General features: G+C 38.7%; 1 protein-coding gene across 11 annotated transcripts in view; it reads right to left on the reverse strand.

The window, feature by feature from the left end:
• Nucleotides 1–15,994, reverse strand: part of PFKFB1 (6-phosphofructo-2-kinase/fructose-2,6-biphosphatase 1) — a 65,732-nt gene that overhangs the window by 28,024 nt on the left and 21,714 nt on the right. For all 11 annotated transcript variants that reach the window (XM_074324148.1, XM_074324147.1, XM_074324143.1 and 8 more), the window contains exons 2-7: nt 10,268–10,393; nt 6,835–6,928; nt 5,933–5,999; nt 4,935–5,009; nt 2,582–2,638; nt 436–557 (exon numbers count right to left, since the gene is read on the reverse strand). In XM_074324148.1, the coding sequence (XP_074180249.1) occupies nt 436–557; nt 2,582–2,638; nt 4,935–5,009; nt 5,933–5,999; nt 6,835–6,928; nt 10,268–10,393 (541 nt within the window). The remainder of the gene's footprint in view (nt 1–435; nt 558–2,581; nt 2,639–4,934; nt 5,010–5,932; nt 6,000–6,834; nt 6,929–10,267; nt 10,394–15,994) is intronic.

Below are 15,994 nucleotides of genomic sequence, written 5' to 3' on the forward strand. Positions count from 1 at the left end.
TTCTTGGAAATTTATGATCATAAAACCTATTTCAGCCTCATTTACAGGGATGCTGAGAGGATTCAAGGAAACAAAGAAGGTTAACATATTTGGAAACTGAAGTATCATCCATGAGTGAAGAATACTTTTGAAAAAAATAATAGCAACAACGACATGAGAGAGACATTTGTTTTCCCAGAGATCAGGTCCCTGATTGGTCCATATCGCTCAGGAAAGCACTACTTCAATCCTCGTGTGAACACCTTACACATCAAGGAATCATGACCTCATTGATAATTAGTGCTAGGAGGGCCCTTGAAGACAGATTATCGAGTTCAGCTAGCTCTCTTATGTTATAGATAGAGAAGCTGAGGTCCAAAGAGGGAGGACATTTCCCCAGGACATCAAAACAGAGCTAAGGTTCTAGACCTGGACTTTGGGGTTGTGGGCCCTTACCTGTCCAGTTCATCATCCAAGGGTTGGTAGTTGACCTCATAGCATTCAATTCTTTTTAGAAAATCTTCCAGAACCTTTTCCCGGTCACAGTCTATGTAATCAGGGCTGCCGAGTTTCACTTGCTGGGAGAAGGGAGAAGGACAGAGAAACCATGGGAGACAGAGACTCTGACAGTGCCCTTGGAAAGGGCCTTTAGAGATTATTTAGTACAGCATCCCTCAAAGTAAAGATGGCAAAACTAAGACCTGAAGAAAGGGTCTTGCCCAAGTTTATAAAATGAGTCAATTGAAGAAAATCTGGACGGTGTGATTCCTTATTATTTATCTCTGTCTGGCCAAACAAGGTAGTTACATTACATTCAGTTCTAGAGCACACACTGTTTAAGAAGAACACTTATAAGAGGTCTAGAAATTGTAATGTGATAAATAGTTGAAGAAGAATAGGAGAGCTTGACCAGGGTCATAATGGCTTACATGTATCAAGTATTTACTGGGAGATATGGAATGCTGGCTTTAGATTTCTGGAGGTCTGGCATCTCCAATTCCCCAAATACCTACCTTCTTCACCCATATTCCCCATCTCAGTGAATGGCACTATCATCCACTCAGTTAGCTGAGCATAAAAGGAATCTGGGGGTCATACTAGTCCCTTTCTATCATTCCCCACCTCTCAGCAGACACCAAAATTTTCTCCACTGTATCTTCCAAATATCTCTCCAATCAGCCTTCATTTTCCCATGCCTGGATGCTCACTATAGCTTTGTGACTGATTGCTCTGTCTAGAATCTCGATGGTTCTGATATATTCCCCATACTAGTAGCCATAAGGATATTTCTAACATGCACATCTGACCATGGAATTCCCTTGCTTAAAGCCTTTAACAATTTTCTCATATCTTTTAGGACAAGGTATGAAATATTTTAGCGGGTGACTCATGGCTTGTCATGATTGGGCCCCAAATAATTTCTTCATTCTAATCTCCCATTGCTCCCCTATTTTTCCACCCACTTTGCTTTAGCCAACTTAAGCTACTTATAGATCTCCGGAGATGCCATACTTAGTATATGCTATTCCCTTATTTTCTATTGTTCACCTGCCAAATTCCTATGCATTCTCCAAGATTCAGGCCAGCTATTACCTTCACTGAGAAGCCTTTCCTGATACACCCTATCCTTCCCATGCCATATTACATCCTCAACACTGTGTTCCCATAGCCTCCTTTGTTCCTTCATCTTAGCACTGATCTCACAGAGCTGTGTCTATAAACTAGTAAGTTTCTCTCTCTAGACTGTGTGCTCAAGGGCAAGACTCTCCTCTATCCATTTCTATGTCTCTAATACCCAAAATTGTCCATCACAGGTGTATGGATTCATTTGCTGTCGAATCAATAAATGAATGGATATATTATGGATGGATGAAGAGGAAAGAGAGGTATTGGACATGTTCTGTGGCCCAAGAGGCAAAAATGGGACCAAATGAGTGGAAATTACAAGGAGGAAGCGTTCACCTTGATTGGGCTGCATTTAATGAAGGCAATGAGCCTCCTGTTGCTGCAGGTATGAAGAGAAAATCTAGACAAACATTTAGCTGAGATTTCAGTATCTGATGGAGGGTTAAAGGAGATTAATTTTAAGGTTTCTTCTGTACCTGAGCTCCAGTAATTTGATTAAATAAGGAACAATAAAATGTGGTAAGTGATCTAGACCACATACTTAAAACCTAAGAACAGTGATAGCTCTGATAATGAATTGTGAGACATAATACAGAGCTTTTGAGGCAGATGCCAAGGCTGAGATCCATTCCCAATTCTACCTCTTCCTGGCTTTATATCCTCTTGACAAGTCACTTCTCCTCTTGGGACCTCAATTTCCTCTCTCCAACACTGAAATAATTCCTAACATGCAGGTCTGTTCTGAATAATCAATGAGAGTCAAGCTTCATGCCTGGTGCATGATAGGGACTCTATATATGTTGGCTTCATTTAAATTCATAGGATCACTGTAGGCCACAATAGTCAGTGAATGCTTCCTATAGGAAGTGGGAGGAGAATCTTGGGGAAGAATACCTCTTTTAATCTCATAGAGGTATTTTCAGGCATAATCTAAGCCTCGGCAAAGTAAGGAGGAAAGGTAACTGGTGCTCCTTACCCTGATGTTTTCTGCAATGATGCCAGGGTCATTACAGATGGACTCAATGAAAAACACCTATAAGAGAAATAGAAGAGAGATTTCCAGCAGAGAATTATGTTTTATAGGAGCCAAACGTAGCTCTGAGTCATCCCTAGAGGCACCTCTGACAACATAATTTCATACATAATTTCTGACAACAATGCTTTCAGGATTTTGAGTTTTATGAGGCAGATTGGCTCTAAATTAATGGCTCCAGATTGTTGTTTTGTGTTTTCACTTCTTTTAAAGTGAGACACTATAAGTATGGTCTACAAAATGAATTAGGTTCTTAGAAGGACGTAATGCACCAAGAGAGATGGACAACCTTTTGCAAGTGGCATGCTAAAGTGATGATGGGGATTTAGCTCACCTTATACCTTTTCATCTGAAGTCAATTCTCCTGATGCCAATTTACCTGATTAATTTAGCTAAAAGTATTGTCTAGAGCAGTGGTGCTTTTTTTTCTTTTTGCAAATGAAACTTTTTCTAATTCCCTATCACCTTTTACACCCATCGCCCCATTCTCCTCCTTCCCCTCTGGCAATCATCACTTTATTCTCTGTATCTATGGTTCTGTTTCTGTTTTGTTTTATTTACTCTTTTTTTTTTTTAGATTCCACAAATAACTGAAATCATACAGTATTTGGCATTTTCTATCTGACTTATTTCACTTAGCATAATACCCTCTAAGTCCATTCATGTTGTCTCAAATGGCAAGATTTTTTTTTTCATCTGAATTTGTTTTTCTTATTATTTTTTATTAGTTTCAGGTGTACAAAACAACACTGTGATTAGATATTTATACACCTCACAAAGTGATAATTGCAATAAGTCTATTACCCATTTGACACTGTAAATAGTTAATACAATATTATTGACTATATTCCCTATGCTGTACTTTACATTGTCATGTCTATTTTTAAATTATAGTTGATATTCAATATTATTTTATGTTAGTTTCAGGTTTACAGCATAGTGCTAGACGTTTATATAATTTATGAAGTGATCCCCCCAATAAGTCTTGTACCCCTCTGATACTATACATAGTTTTCACAATATTATTGGCTACATTTCCCCATGTGGTACTTTACATCCCTGTGACTATTTTGTAACAACCAATTTATACTTCTTAGTCCCCTCACCTTTCTCACCCAGCCCCCCAACTCCCCTCCCATATAGTAACCATCAGTTTATTCTCTGTATCTATGATTTTTCCTGTTTTGTTTGTTCATTTATTTTCTTCTTTAGATTTCACATATAAGTGAGAGCATATGATATTTGTCTTTCTATATCTGACTAATTTCACTTGGCATAATACTCTCTAGATCCATCCATGTTGTTGCAAATGGTAAGATTTCATTCTTTTTTATGGCAGAGTAATATTCCACTATATAAATGTAACACAATTTCTTTATACAGTCAACTATTGATGCACATTTTGATTGTTTCCATATCTTGGCTATTGTAAGTAAATAGCACTACAGTGAACATAGGGGTGCACGTATCTTTTTGAATTAGTGTTTTGGATTTCTTTGGATAAATACCCAGGAGTGGAACTGCCGGGTCATAGGTAATTGTACTTTTAATGTTTTGAGGAAACTCTATACTGTTTTCCATAGGGGCTGCAAAAATTTGCAGTCCCACCAACAGAGCACAAGGATTCTTTTTTCTCCACATCCTTGTCAACACCTGTTGTCTGTTAATTTACTGATGATAGCCATTCTGACAGGTGTGAGGTGATATCGTGTTGTGGTTTTTATTTACATTTCTCTAATGATTAGTGATGCTGAGCATTTTTTTATATGTCTATTGGCCATCTGTATGTCCTCTTTGAGGAAATGTCTATTCAGGTCCTCTGCCCATTTGTTAATTGGATTGTTTGTTTGGTTGTTTTTGGTGTTGAATTGTATGAAGTTTTTTTTTTAATAAGTTTTGGATATTAACCCCTTATCAGATGTATCATTGGCGAATATGTTTTCCAATTGAGTAGGATGCCTTTTCATTTTGTTGATGGCTTCCTTTGTTGTGTTTACTGTTTTTCAGTTCTTACATATGCTTTTTGTAGTGATTCTCTCTTCTATTTCCTCATCCCTACCCCACCCCCACAGTGTCAGACTTAGCAATCATCTTGTGGCACCTTATGTGGCACCTCTCCTTTCCTGTTCTGTTCTGTTTTGCTGCTTTTAACCATGATCTGGAAAGCAATTTCAACCAAATTAAAATGTTGGGCCTGTGGTAGCTAATTTGGCATCTATGAGTCCTCTGGTTTGCCTTTCTCTGGGATTTGTGCTGGATAAGTAGGCTCTAAAGAAGAGTAGGAGTGTTACTGTACCTTGTAACCATGTTCTTTAGCAAACTGCAAAATCAGTGACCGTCGTTCTCTGGTAGTGTTGGTAGCATCAAAAACCTAGAGGAAGATGAGATTGGTATACTGTGAGTCTGGTGCTGACAGAACACCTACTCTTTGATCATCCCTGTGGTCAGCTAAGTGGAGTATTACCAGGGGATAGGAGGGGATAGGACTTGAACAGGGTGGTGAAGAATAGGAAGGATTTAGAATTGGCTTGTGTCAATGTCTCAAGCATTCATTGAGCCCTACTGTCTACCCCAAAATGCAGCGTACTCTGTAGGTATAATAATAACACAAGAGGAAAATTGTGAGTTTTTATTAGGGTCATTTTACAGGTGAAATAGTTGAGTCTTAGAGGAAGGATTGTCTTAACCAAGGTCACTGATAGTTGCTGACAGAGCAGAGCTAGAACCAATTTCTCAACTCCTTCCCTCCTTCCAAGGCTTCTTCCTTCCCTATCACTTTGGAGCTCTTTAAGAACAAGAAACAACTCCCTAACCTAAACACCTTAGATGGGACAATTGGTATATTTGAGGATCTTTTCCCCTTTTAGAATTTGCAAATCCTACCTCAAGGGTCTATGAGATTAAATTGACTAAAATGATTAGGTAAATCTTAGAACTAAAAAATGTTTGTACTGCAGTTTTAAATTCCAGTGTAGTTCTACTGAATTCTTGGGGATGGAGTGGTATGTATAGTGGTTAAGAGTGTAGATTCTGGAGTTACACAGCCTAGATTTCAGCTGTAGCTTGCCACATACATATTGTACCATTTGGGGGAATTATTTAATCTCTCTGTGTACCATTCTTCTGGGATATAAATTGGGGTATAATAACAATATCTATCTCGTGGGGGAAGGTGAAATTAAATTAATATGTGTGAAGTACTTAGAATAATGTGTGGAACATAATAAATGCTCAATACATATCACCTGTCCCCACACCAGCAGAAACCTTAGGGAAAAATGCAAATTTCTTTACCGCAACATGACCTTCCTCACGGCTGAGATAGTCATGAACATCCTTCAGGGCTGCCAGGGCACACTGCCTGAAAAAGATGGAGAAAGAAACAGAGACAAGACCTATCCCCAAGATGGGTTCCTCTCTATTTTTCTTTATTATCTTTTGCACCATCTCTCAGATGTCCTATTGAAGATCTACATGGGGTGTCCTATGTTCTAGGTACATGACAAGCACAGAGAGGTCACACAGCTGAAAATGGTTTTGTGTACATTTTAGGGGCAAGTATAAAGTGGCATACCCAGGAAAACCTGAATAATGACAGAAGCCATAATATTAAAGGCTCCAACTCTTGAGCTAATAAAGCCAAAGCTGAACTGGCTTTTGAACTCAGTTAGAGCCTGAGTATATGGTTTATGAAGTAGAAGGCATTCCTGTGATGGGTAACAGTGCAAGCACAGGTAAGACGTTGGCAACGTATTTATGATTTCGGCAGAAATCTATTTAGTTTTTACTCTTTGCAGAGCTTTATTATGAGGGCATGGATCAATAAATGAGACACAGGCTCTGTTCTGGAAGTGCTCAGAGTCTTGTAGAGAAGAGAGACCTCGAGGTTGAACAGATGAGACTGCAGAGACTGGAGTGGGCCAAGCTATTGCGACTCTTTTCTCAAATACTAGACTGAGAAGTTTCCATTCTTTCCTGTCAGGTGTAGGAGACTGTTTAAAGTTCTTAAAGCAAGGAATTACTATGACCAGAAATAGGCTTTGAGTAAAATGGCAGAAGGACTGTCCAGACCACCCTTTGAGAGTGAAGAGGGCCTCCTTGCTAACCCAAGTGGCTCTGTCCCACTCCTCCATCACCTGAACAAAGCCCTCCCTTAGGCAGTGGGCAGTACAGGTCCAAAAATATCACGTACTTACTTCCTTATAAGTAGGGCCTCCATGTTGTCTGGAAGAAAGAATTCATAGTTCTTGTAGCTAACTGCCTCTCGTCGATACTGGCCTAAATTAAACACTGAAAGCACGGAACACTGGTGAAGAGGTTGGGAAGGTTGCAGTGGCAAAAAAAAAAGTCTTTGGTGGGAGGGATTTTAGAGGTAAAAGGTATAATTTTTAACTATATGGTATTTCTTATAAAGTTTCAAATTATGGTTATCAGCTCATTTATTATTCACAACCCTATAAAGTAGGAATCACAATTCCCGTTTTACAAATGAGGAAACTGGAGTTCAGAGTTAATAACTTTCAGTTAATTAGTGGGGAGCTGGGATTCAAACCCAGGTCTGTTTGGCTCCAAAGCCAGTGATCTTTCCACTATTCTATTTTGTCATAAACTCTAATAGTTTTCATGCCCTACTCCATTGAAAAGATAAAGAAATTGAGATCCAGGGAGTAAAATCAATCACCGAAAGTCAAACACTGAGTCAGAACTAGACTGGGTTTCCTGAATCTTAGTCCAATATTATTACATCTTTCTGTATTATGACAGAAAATCTAAATTTATGTCCTCTCTAGGCCGCACTTTCTCATTTGTAATGGTGAAAAACCAGAGAGGAGGGAAGGAAAGGAAAGAGGATAATGGGCAAAGAGGTAATATAATATTTTATTCATTCATCCAATAAATACTTTCTGATGGTTACTCTATGAAGCAGGACATGAGTTCTGAGGTCACAGAGATGAACCAAACCTATGTGATGGGGGCATCAAAGAGCTCAGAATCCAGCAGGTAGGACAGAGAATAAACCAGCAAACAGAGAGCACTCACCCAGTTTAAGTGTTCTGACGGAGCCATGCAAAAGACTAAGGGGGAAATAAAAGACTAATTATCTTCGGGTGATCTGAGAAGGTTTCTTGGAGAAAGCAGCCTTCAAACCAGTCCTTTCAGGAGGGCAGGCCTTTTATAGGCAGGCATGGGGGGGGGGTTTGGAGTGGGGAACAAAGACATTCCAGGAGGAGGAACAGCTTGAGCAAAGGTACGGCATTGGTAGAAAGCAGAAGTGTTTGGGGGATGGAGAGTCATTCACTGTGACTGAGGCCTGAGAGCTGGCAGGGGCCTATCGTGGAGGGCCTTGAATGACAGGCTAAGGAGCTTGGATTTAAGCCTGCAGGCCAAGAGGACCCTTGGAGGCTGTAGGTATGGCTAGCTTTGTGCTTTGAAATATGGTTGTGAGGGCCTCCGTGAGAATGGAGTGGAGTGAAGCAGATGGGAAGCAGGCACATTAGGGCACAGACCCATCCGCCAATGGGCCATGTGCCCCTACTCTCAAGAGGAGCCCCTCAGAGCCCAAAGTCCTCCAGGAGAACTCTTTCTTTTCCCCTTCTTTTCTGCAAATGTCCTCCTCCTCCCACAGGACCCAGATCAAATATACCCTTTCTGGAAGTTTCCAGTGCCTTCCTGTTGGTGGTTTCCTCTGTGAGCTCCCTCAGTACCCTGCTCTGGGATTCCTAGGTGACATGAAGTATTCTTATGCATGCCAGTTAAATGAAGACCTCTTCAAGCACAGGGTTTGAATCTCATCCATTTTTGCATCTCCAATGCTTAGCATGGGTTTGGGCACATTTGAAACCATTGGGAAACTTTTCACCAGTGCATTAGAGAAAGACAAAGTACATGAATGGAAAGAAGAAATAGAGAGAGAGAGAAGACTTGGACAGAGGGAGGCAAGGGGGCAGATAGATAAGGGTGTTAGGACGGGCAAGAGAAAGGAGAGGAAGAGAGAGGAGAAAAGAAAAGTACAGGGCCAATATGGGATTCTTTTCTCTTCCCTTCAGTAGACCAAGTACCAGCCCTAGCACAGTGAGTGTCAGGCTTTGGAATCAACCAGACGTGGGTTCATATCCTGCTTCTGTCACTTACTGGCCATGTGCCTTTAGACAAGGCACTTCAACTTCCCGGACATTAATTTCATCAACGGTGAAATGATGATAGTATTAGTTCTTCCTTCACGATTGTTTTAGAACTTAAGAATAAATATGAATTCTTTGAGGACAGGCATCCTCTCTTACTTGTCTTTGCCCAGCGTCCAACAAGAGCCTTGGCACAGCTGTGTGCTCACAAATATTTAATGATTGAGTGAATAAATGAGCGCCCAAAGAGACCTGTTTTCTGTACTGGGGAGCAGTGCTCCATTGAGAGAGAGGGAGGGAGAGAGAGAAAGAGAGAGAGACAGACACAGAGAGAGAGGGGCTAAGTACTTGCTTAGTGCACAACTAAAGGAGGAACACGTCAGCAATAAAAATTTTCAGCTATGTTGATGTTCTTTAAAAGCATCAATATAATCATCAGGGAATAAACAAAAACCTTTGGTAGACTTTCTTACATTTACTGTTTTTATTCTGACTTGCATATGATGTGGGGGCACCCTATCTTTTAGTGCTTAGCTTTCATCTTGTCATACTTGTGAGACAGAAATCAATATGACCTAGGTCCCTGCCTCCCTGAGCCACTCCTGGGGAGACAGACACCCCCACACGCTACAGCAACTCACTATGTAATTAGTGTTGGTATAGAGGGGGATGTAGCAAGCGTTAGTGCGGGGGCTCAGAGCAGCGTGTTTCTCTGAGCGGGAACAGAGGAATCAAATAGGAATGGGGATACAGGGCAAGGGATAGAGAAATCAACTGAGAATAGGAGAGAGTGATTGCTGAATAAGGGGTAGTAAACAGAAAGGAGACCACGTTGAGGAGCATGGAAAGATGGAAGTGGGGGTGGGGAGGTTGACAGGCAGGGAAGGAGACCTCTCCAGAGGTGGAAAGGGGCAGGACCACCTCCAGCTGGGGAGGGGTTAGCTGACAGGCGCAGACCTAAGGAGAGGCTTGGAGAGAGCTGACGCCTTCTGGACTCAAAAGGACAAGGTGAGCTAAGGTGTCCAGGTTTAGTGAAGACTCTTTGGGGGCCTCAGGGCTGCAGCTTCAACACGCTTGATTCCACATGCTCCAAAGGTTTGAAGAAAACCTTAAGGTTGTGAAGAAATGGTAAGGCTAATAAAAGTAGTAATATTGTTGTGATAATAATATAAACAGTAATAAAAATAATGTTACTCATAGGGCTGTTGTGAAGTATTGCAAAAATGGAATTTCTTGAGGAAAGAGATTTAATGTTAGTAGTTTTTCTGCCTAGCACCTAGCATGGGATTGCGCAGAGTATGTGCTCAGGAAATTTTAAAATTTGTAAGAGTGTAGTGGTAGTGGTAATAACAGTAGCAGTAATAGTAGTAATTATAGTCCTAATACCGGTAATAATTGCGATATTCCTGGTACTGAGGGCTTTGTCCCTTCTGAGGCCTGCTACCTTATTCTGTTTTCAGCCAGTGGCCTGTAGGGGGCTGTAGAACAAAAGGTTTCAGAGACATACCTTTAGTTGGTGTTCCTATCCAGTTGAGATACCGGGTGAGCTTCGTAGAGATGTAAGTCTTTCCTCGAGCTGGTAAACCCACCATAATCACCATTGTGGGGGAGTTCGTAAACTGGGGTATGGATGCTGGAAAACAAACAGAGCCTCAAAAGTTTATCTCTATGATCACATGATCTTCTGGTACCAGCTGAGGGATGCAGAATTGGAAGGATCATCTCTACCACCATTATAACAAGAAAAAACCCTGTAAAATTGCAAATTGACTTTTTTTTTAATTCACCAGAAAACTGAGATTGCAGGGCAAACAGCTAACCCAAAATCTGTACAGCCATCTACAGGGAGCAACAGGGCCCAGATATTTATCTTTTGCAGATAGTACTGAACAATATATAAACTCCTAAGAAAATTCAGCTAAAAATGGTTAATGTATTGTTAAGGGTTGGTTGTGGGCTAGTGTGAGAATGTGAAGACCCTGGGGGCTGCAGACGTATGTAGTTTTATATCCTCTTGCATACTTTTCCTCTAGGAATTTTATCAAGTACTGAGAGGAAAGACTGAAAAGAATCCTGAGAAAGATATCCTGAGGTTATCCTGGGAAAGGAAACATAACAGCAGCCATTGCTGAAAGTGTTCCCATACCATTCTTCCTATATACCCTGTGGAACAAAAGCCTTAGTCATCATGGGGAAAGACAATACAATTGTAGCTTGAGAGCACTGGTGGAAATTCACTAAAGCTGGCAGAGAGGAGTAGCCAACACCACTGAAACTGCCCACACCAAACTTCTCTATCTCCTTTCAGGAAAATAAGCCTTAATCTGCAGAAAGAAGGGAAACAGGAACTGAGGGCACTGGTGGAAATTCAATACAGCTGGAGAAGAAAAATGGAAAAAATGCTCTAATCCAAGAGGAGCAGGAATATGTGCTAGGCTCATCGTTATATTTAGAGGAGGGGCAGGAACACTTGGGAAGGTTACACCTCTAAGACTCACGGTAAGCCTTCCTAAGACTGATGCTTAATTAAAATAGCATAAACTGCCCTTTGTCTCCTACACCCCACTACCAGGCTAAAAAAAGAAAAAAGAAAAAAAAACTGAGTAAAACATAATGGACTATATCTTTAAAGGATGCAAGAAATAAACTGTCTCCAGAGAGAAGCACAAAGGGAAGAATCAAGGCAAGAAGAAAACACAGTCTGAAGAGACACACAAATCACCAGGACCAGACTCAGTTATGAGACACACTTTGGAATTATCAGACAGGGAATTTAAAATATCTATGATTACTATGTTAAAGGCTTTATTGGAAAAGGTAGGCAACATGCAAGATCAGATAGGTAATTTCAGCAGGGGGATGGAACATATAAGAAAGAATCAAATGTAAATACAAAGAAAAAAACACAGTAACATATGAAGAATGCCTTTAATGTGTTTATCAGAGAACTTGACACAGCTGGGGAATTGGCAAACTTGAAGATAGATCAATAGAAATTATACAAACTGAAATGCAGAGAGAAAAAAGAGTAAAAAAACAGAACAAAACATTCAAGAACTCGGGGATACTCTTAAACAGTGTAACATATGTGTAATTAGAATATCACAAGGTGTTTTCCATAGTGGCTGCACCAATCTGCAATCCCACCAACAGTGCACAAGGTTTCCCTTTTCTCCACATCCTCGCCAGCACTTGTTGTTTGTTGATTTATTGATGATAGCCATTTTGACTGGGGTGAGGTGGTATCTCATTGTGGTTTTTATTTGCATTTCTGTTTTTATTTTTTGCATTGTGTTTTTATTTGCATTTCTCTAATGATTAGTGAGGTTCAGCATTTTTTTCATATGTCTGTTTGCCATCTGTATGTCCTCTTTAGAAAAACGACTCTTCATGTCCCCTGCCCATTTTTTAATTGGGTTGTTTGTTTTTCTGGAGTTGAGTTGAGTGAGTTGTGTGTTTTGGTTTTTTTTTGTTTTTTTTTATTTATAAATTTTGGATATTAACCCCTTTAATAGTATGGAGGTATCTCAAAAAACTGAAAGTGGAACTACTTTATGACCCAGCAATTCCATTGCTAGGTATCTATCTGGAGAAATCCAAAACTCTAATTCAAAAAAATTTATGCACCCCTATGTTTATTGCAACAAACAACCGAAATGCCCACCGGTAGAGTACTGGATTAAGAAATTGTGGTATATTTATACAATGGAGTATTATGCAGCCATAAAGAAGAATGAAATCTTACCATTTGCAACAACATGGATGGACCTAGAGAACATTGTGCTAAGTGAAATAAGTCAGACAGAGAAAGACAAATACCATAGGATCTCACTTGTATGTGGAATCTAAAGAAAAGAATAAATGAACAAACTAATCAGAAACAGTTTCAGAGACATAGAAGAAAAACTGAGGGTTGCTAGATGGGACGGGGGGTGGGCATAAGGGGGGAGGTGAGGGGATTAGAAAGCACAATCTGTAACCACAAAATTGCCACAGGGATACGAAAGTCAATTTGGGGAATGTAATCAATAATGTTGTAAAGATTTTGTAGGGTATCCGATGGACACTTGTCTCAATTAGGGAGACCACCTCAGGGATGATGTAGATGCCTGATCACTGCACTGTACACCTGAAGCTGAAGTTGAACAATAATGAATGTCAACTATAATTATATATATATATATATATATATATATATATATATATATATATATTTTTTTTTTTTTTTTTTTTTTTTTTTACAAGAAGTGGAGTACAGCATAAGGACTAGAGAGTGGAAATGTAGTGGCTGTATGTGATGTCAGAGGGATAGTAGATTGGGGGCGGGGGGGTTATCACTGTGTGAGGAATATAAATGATAAATGTCTAACTATTACATGGTTTTGTACATCTGAAACTAATTTTTAAAAGAAGAACATAACAAGGCAAATGTGGAAGAAGAAATATTTGAAGAAATAATTGCCAAAATCTTCCAAAATTAGTAATTGATACCAAACCAGAGATTGAAGTATCTCAGAGAAAACCAAGCAGGGTAACTAAAATTTTAAAAAGAACCACATCACACTCAGGCATATCAAATTCAAACTGCAGAAAATCAGGCAGAAAAAATATATTTAGGCCAGCCAGGAAAAAGGAGTGGGGTGGGGGAACATCTTACCTGCAGAGGAATAATAAGAAGAATTACACTAGACTTCTTGTCAGAAGCCACATAAGCAAAAATACATTGGAATGAAACCTTTAAAGTATTGAAAGAAAAAATAAATAAAAAATAAAACAAAGAACCCCTGCCAATCCAGAATTCAAAATTCAGCAATAATGCCTTGCAAAAATGAAGTCAAAATAAAGACTTTTTTCTGACCCCCCAAAAAAAGAAAGAAAGAAAAACAAACAAACAAACAAACAAACAAAACAACCGACCAAACAACAACAACAAAAAAACACAGGAAATTCATCACCAGCAGACCTGCCTTATAAGAAATATTAAAGGACATTATTGAGGCACAAGGGACAGAGGACATTATTGAGGCATGGGTCAGAAAATTGTATCTACATAATTAAAGGAAGAGCCCTGGAAAAGGAATAAAAGCAAATATATATTTTTATTTTTCATATTCTTGGTTGTTCTAAAAGATAACTGACTGTTTAAAGCAACAATAATAACTGTATTGGGTGCTTATAGCATATGTAAAAATGAAATGAATACAACAATGACACAAGGAAATGGAGGAAGAAATTGGGAATATTCTAAGGTACCTGCACTACCTGTGAAGCAATATCATGTTATTTGAAGGTAAACCCAAATGATTTTAAAATGTATATTTAAAGCCTTGGGGAACCATTGAAAACTTGAAAAAAGACATATAAATGATAAGTAAACATCGCAGATAAAATGGGATCAAACAAAATGAGAAAAGGCAAAAAAAAAAAAAAGGAGAGAGAGAGAGAAAAAAAGGAAACAAAGAACAAATGCAATGAATAGAAAACAGCAGGATGGTAGATTTTAATCCAATTATGTCAATAATCACTTTAAATGTGAGTTGTTCTAAACACACCAACTAAAAGACAGAGATTGTCAGATTGGATAAAGAAAAAAGCAACACCCAACTATATGCTGTCTACAACACACACACAGCTGGGTCCAGTTCTGGGACCTTCTTTTATTTCTCATTAACTCAAATATATAACTTTGATAGGATGCATAGATACTTTTTTTGAAAACTGAAAAGTAAATATAGGCGGGTGAATCAGGGAAGAACACCAGAGTTTGAAATACCACCTAAAGAGTTGTGAGTTCAACATATTTTCCCTCCAGCATCCTGAGCCTGAATTGAACATGACACAGAACCCAGCAGTGAGCACTGTTTAGCAGAGTGAAACACAGGAGAAGCCTTGATGTTCTGGCCTGAGGAGTAGAAAAGAGAACTTCTGAAGTTCAGAAACAATATGGGAAATCTCTCAGGTTTTTATTTACTCTACTTCTTCTTTGGTCCCATAATGGATGTAGTGACAGCAAAGGCAGCCCAGAAACAAGAGTGAATCTTTATTATTATATTATATTATATTATATTATATTATATTATATTATATTATATTATATTACATTACATTATGCTATATTATATTATGTTATATTATATTATATTATGTTGTTATGTTATGTTATATTATGTTATATTTATTATATTATATTAATTTTATATTGTGAAACTTTAGAAATAAAAACTCTAAGGAATGAGGTCCTTTCTGTGGTGGAGCCATGGCCTCAAGGAGGCAAAACTAAACTTCATATTATTTTTTCCTCTCTCTCTCCTCCTGTAACTTTTTCATGGAAATGGTACAACCAAGACAGTGGGTAGTTTCTAAACAGAGGACAGAAAATGGGAACCCAGGGAACAGGAAAGTACGGAAAAAATAAGAGGGAACAGTTTAGAAAAGCAACTGCATGAAATTATTTTGAGCCTCTGGGTTCACTTCTGACCTGTGAGTGCTTTGATCTGATTCTACTTAATATGCCAAAGATTTGGAAATTTTGTGAGTAAACTTCCACCCAAATCCCAGACTTAACCACTAGGTGGTGCACACACAGGACTGATCTAAATAGCACCACAAAAGTTTTGAAAACTGAACCGATGTTGGAACCACAATACAGAACAATATCAAACTCCATAGGATATAAACAAGATTTTGGGTCTCAAACAATATTCACAATGTCCAAGATACAAACCAAAATCAGCCAACATACAAATAACTATGAAACCTCAACTCACATAGAAAAAGACCATCAACAGATCTGAATGATGAAATGACACAGATGTTGGAATGTTCTTAAATTATCTATTATAAAAATGCTGAATGAGCAATCACAAACAATCTTAAAAAAGATATTAAAATGGAATAATTCAACAAACAAATAAAAGATACAAGCAAGAATCAAGTAAAAATTTTAAAACTGAAAACTATAATAGCTACAACAAAAATCCCTCACTAAATGGCAGAATAGAAATGATAGAGAAAAGAGTCAATAAACTCAAAAATCCATCAATAGAAATCATCCAATATAAACAACAGAGAAACAAAATATTGAAAAGAACAGAGAAACTAAGAATATATGGGACCTGTGTATCCAAAAAAATGTTATTAGAGTTCCAGATGGAGACAAGAAAGAGGAGGGCCTAAAAAAGTATTTGAGAAAATTATGACTGAAAGTTTCCCAAGTTGATTATAATCATAAACC

This window comes from Rhinolophus sinicus, chromosome X (genome assembly GCF_036562045.2).
Source record: "Rhinolophus sinicus isolate RSC01 chromosome X, ASM3656204v1, whole genome shotgun sequence".
Classification (NCBI taxonomy): Eukaryota; Metazoa; Chordata; class Mammalia; order Chiroptera; family Rhinolophidae; genus Rhinolophus; species Rhinolophus sinicus.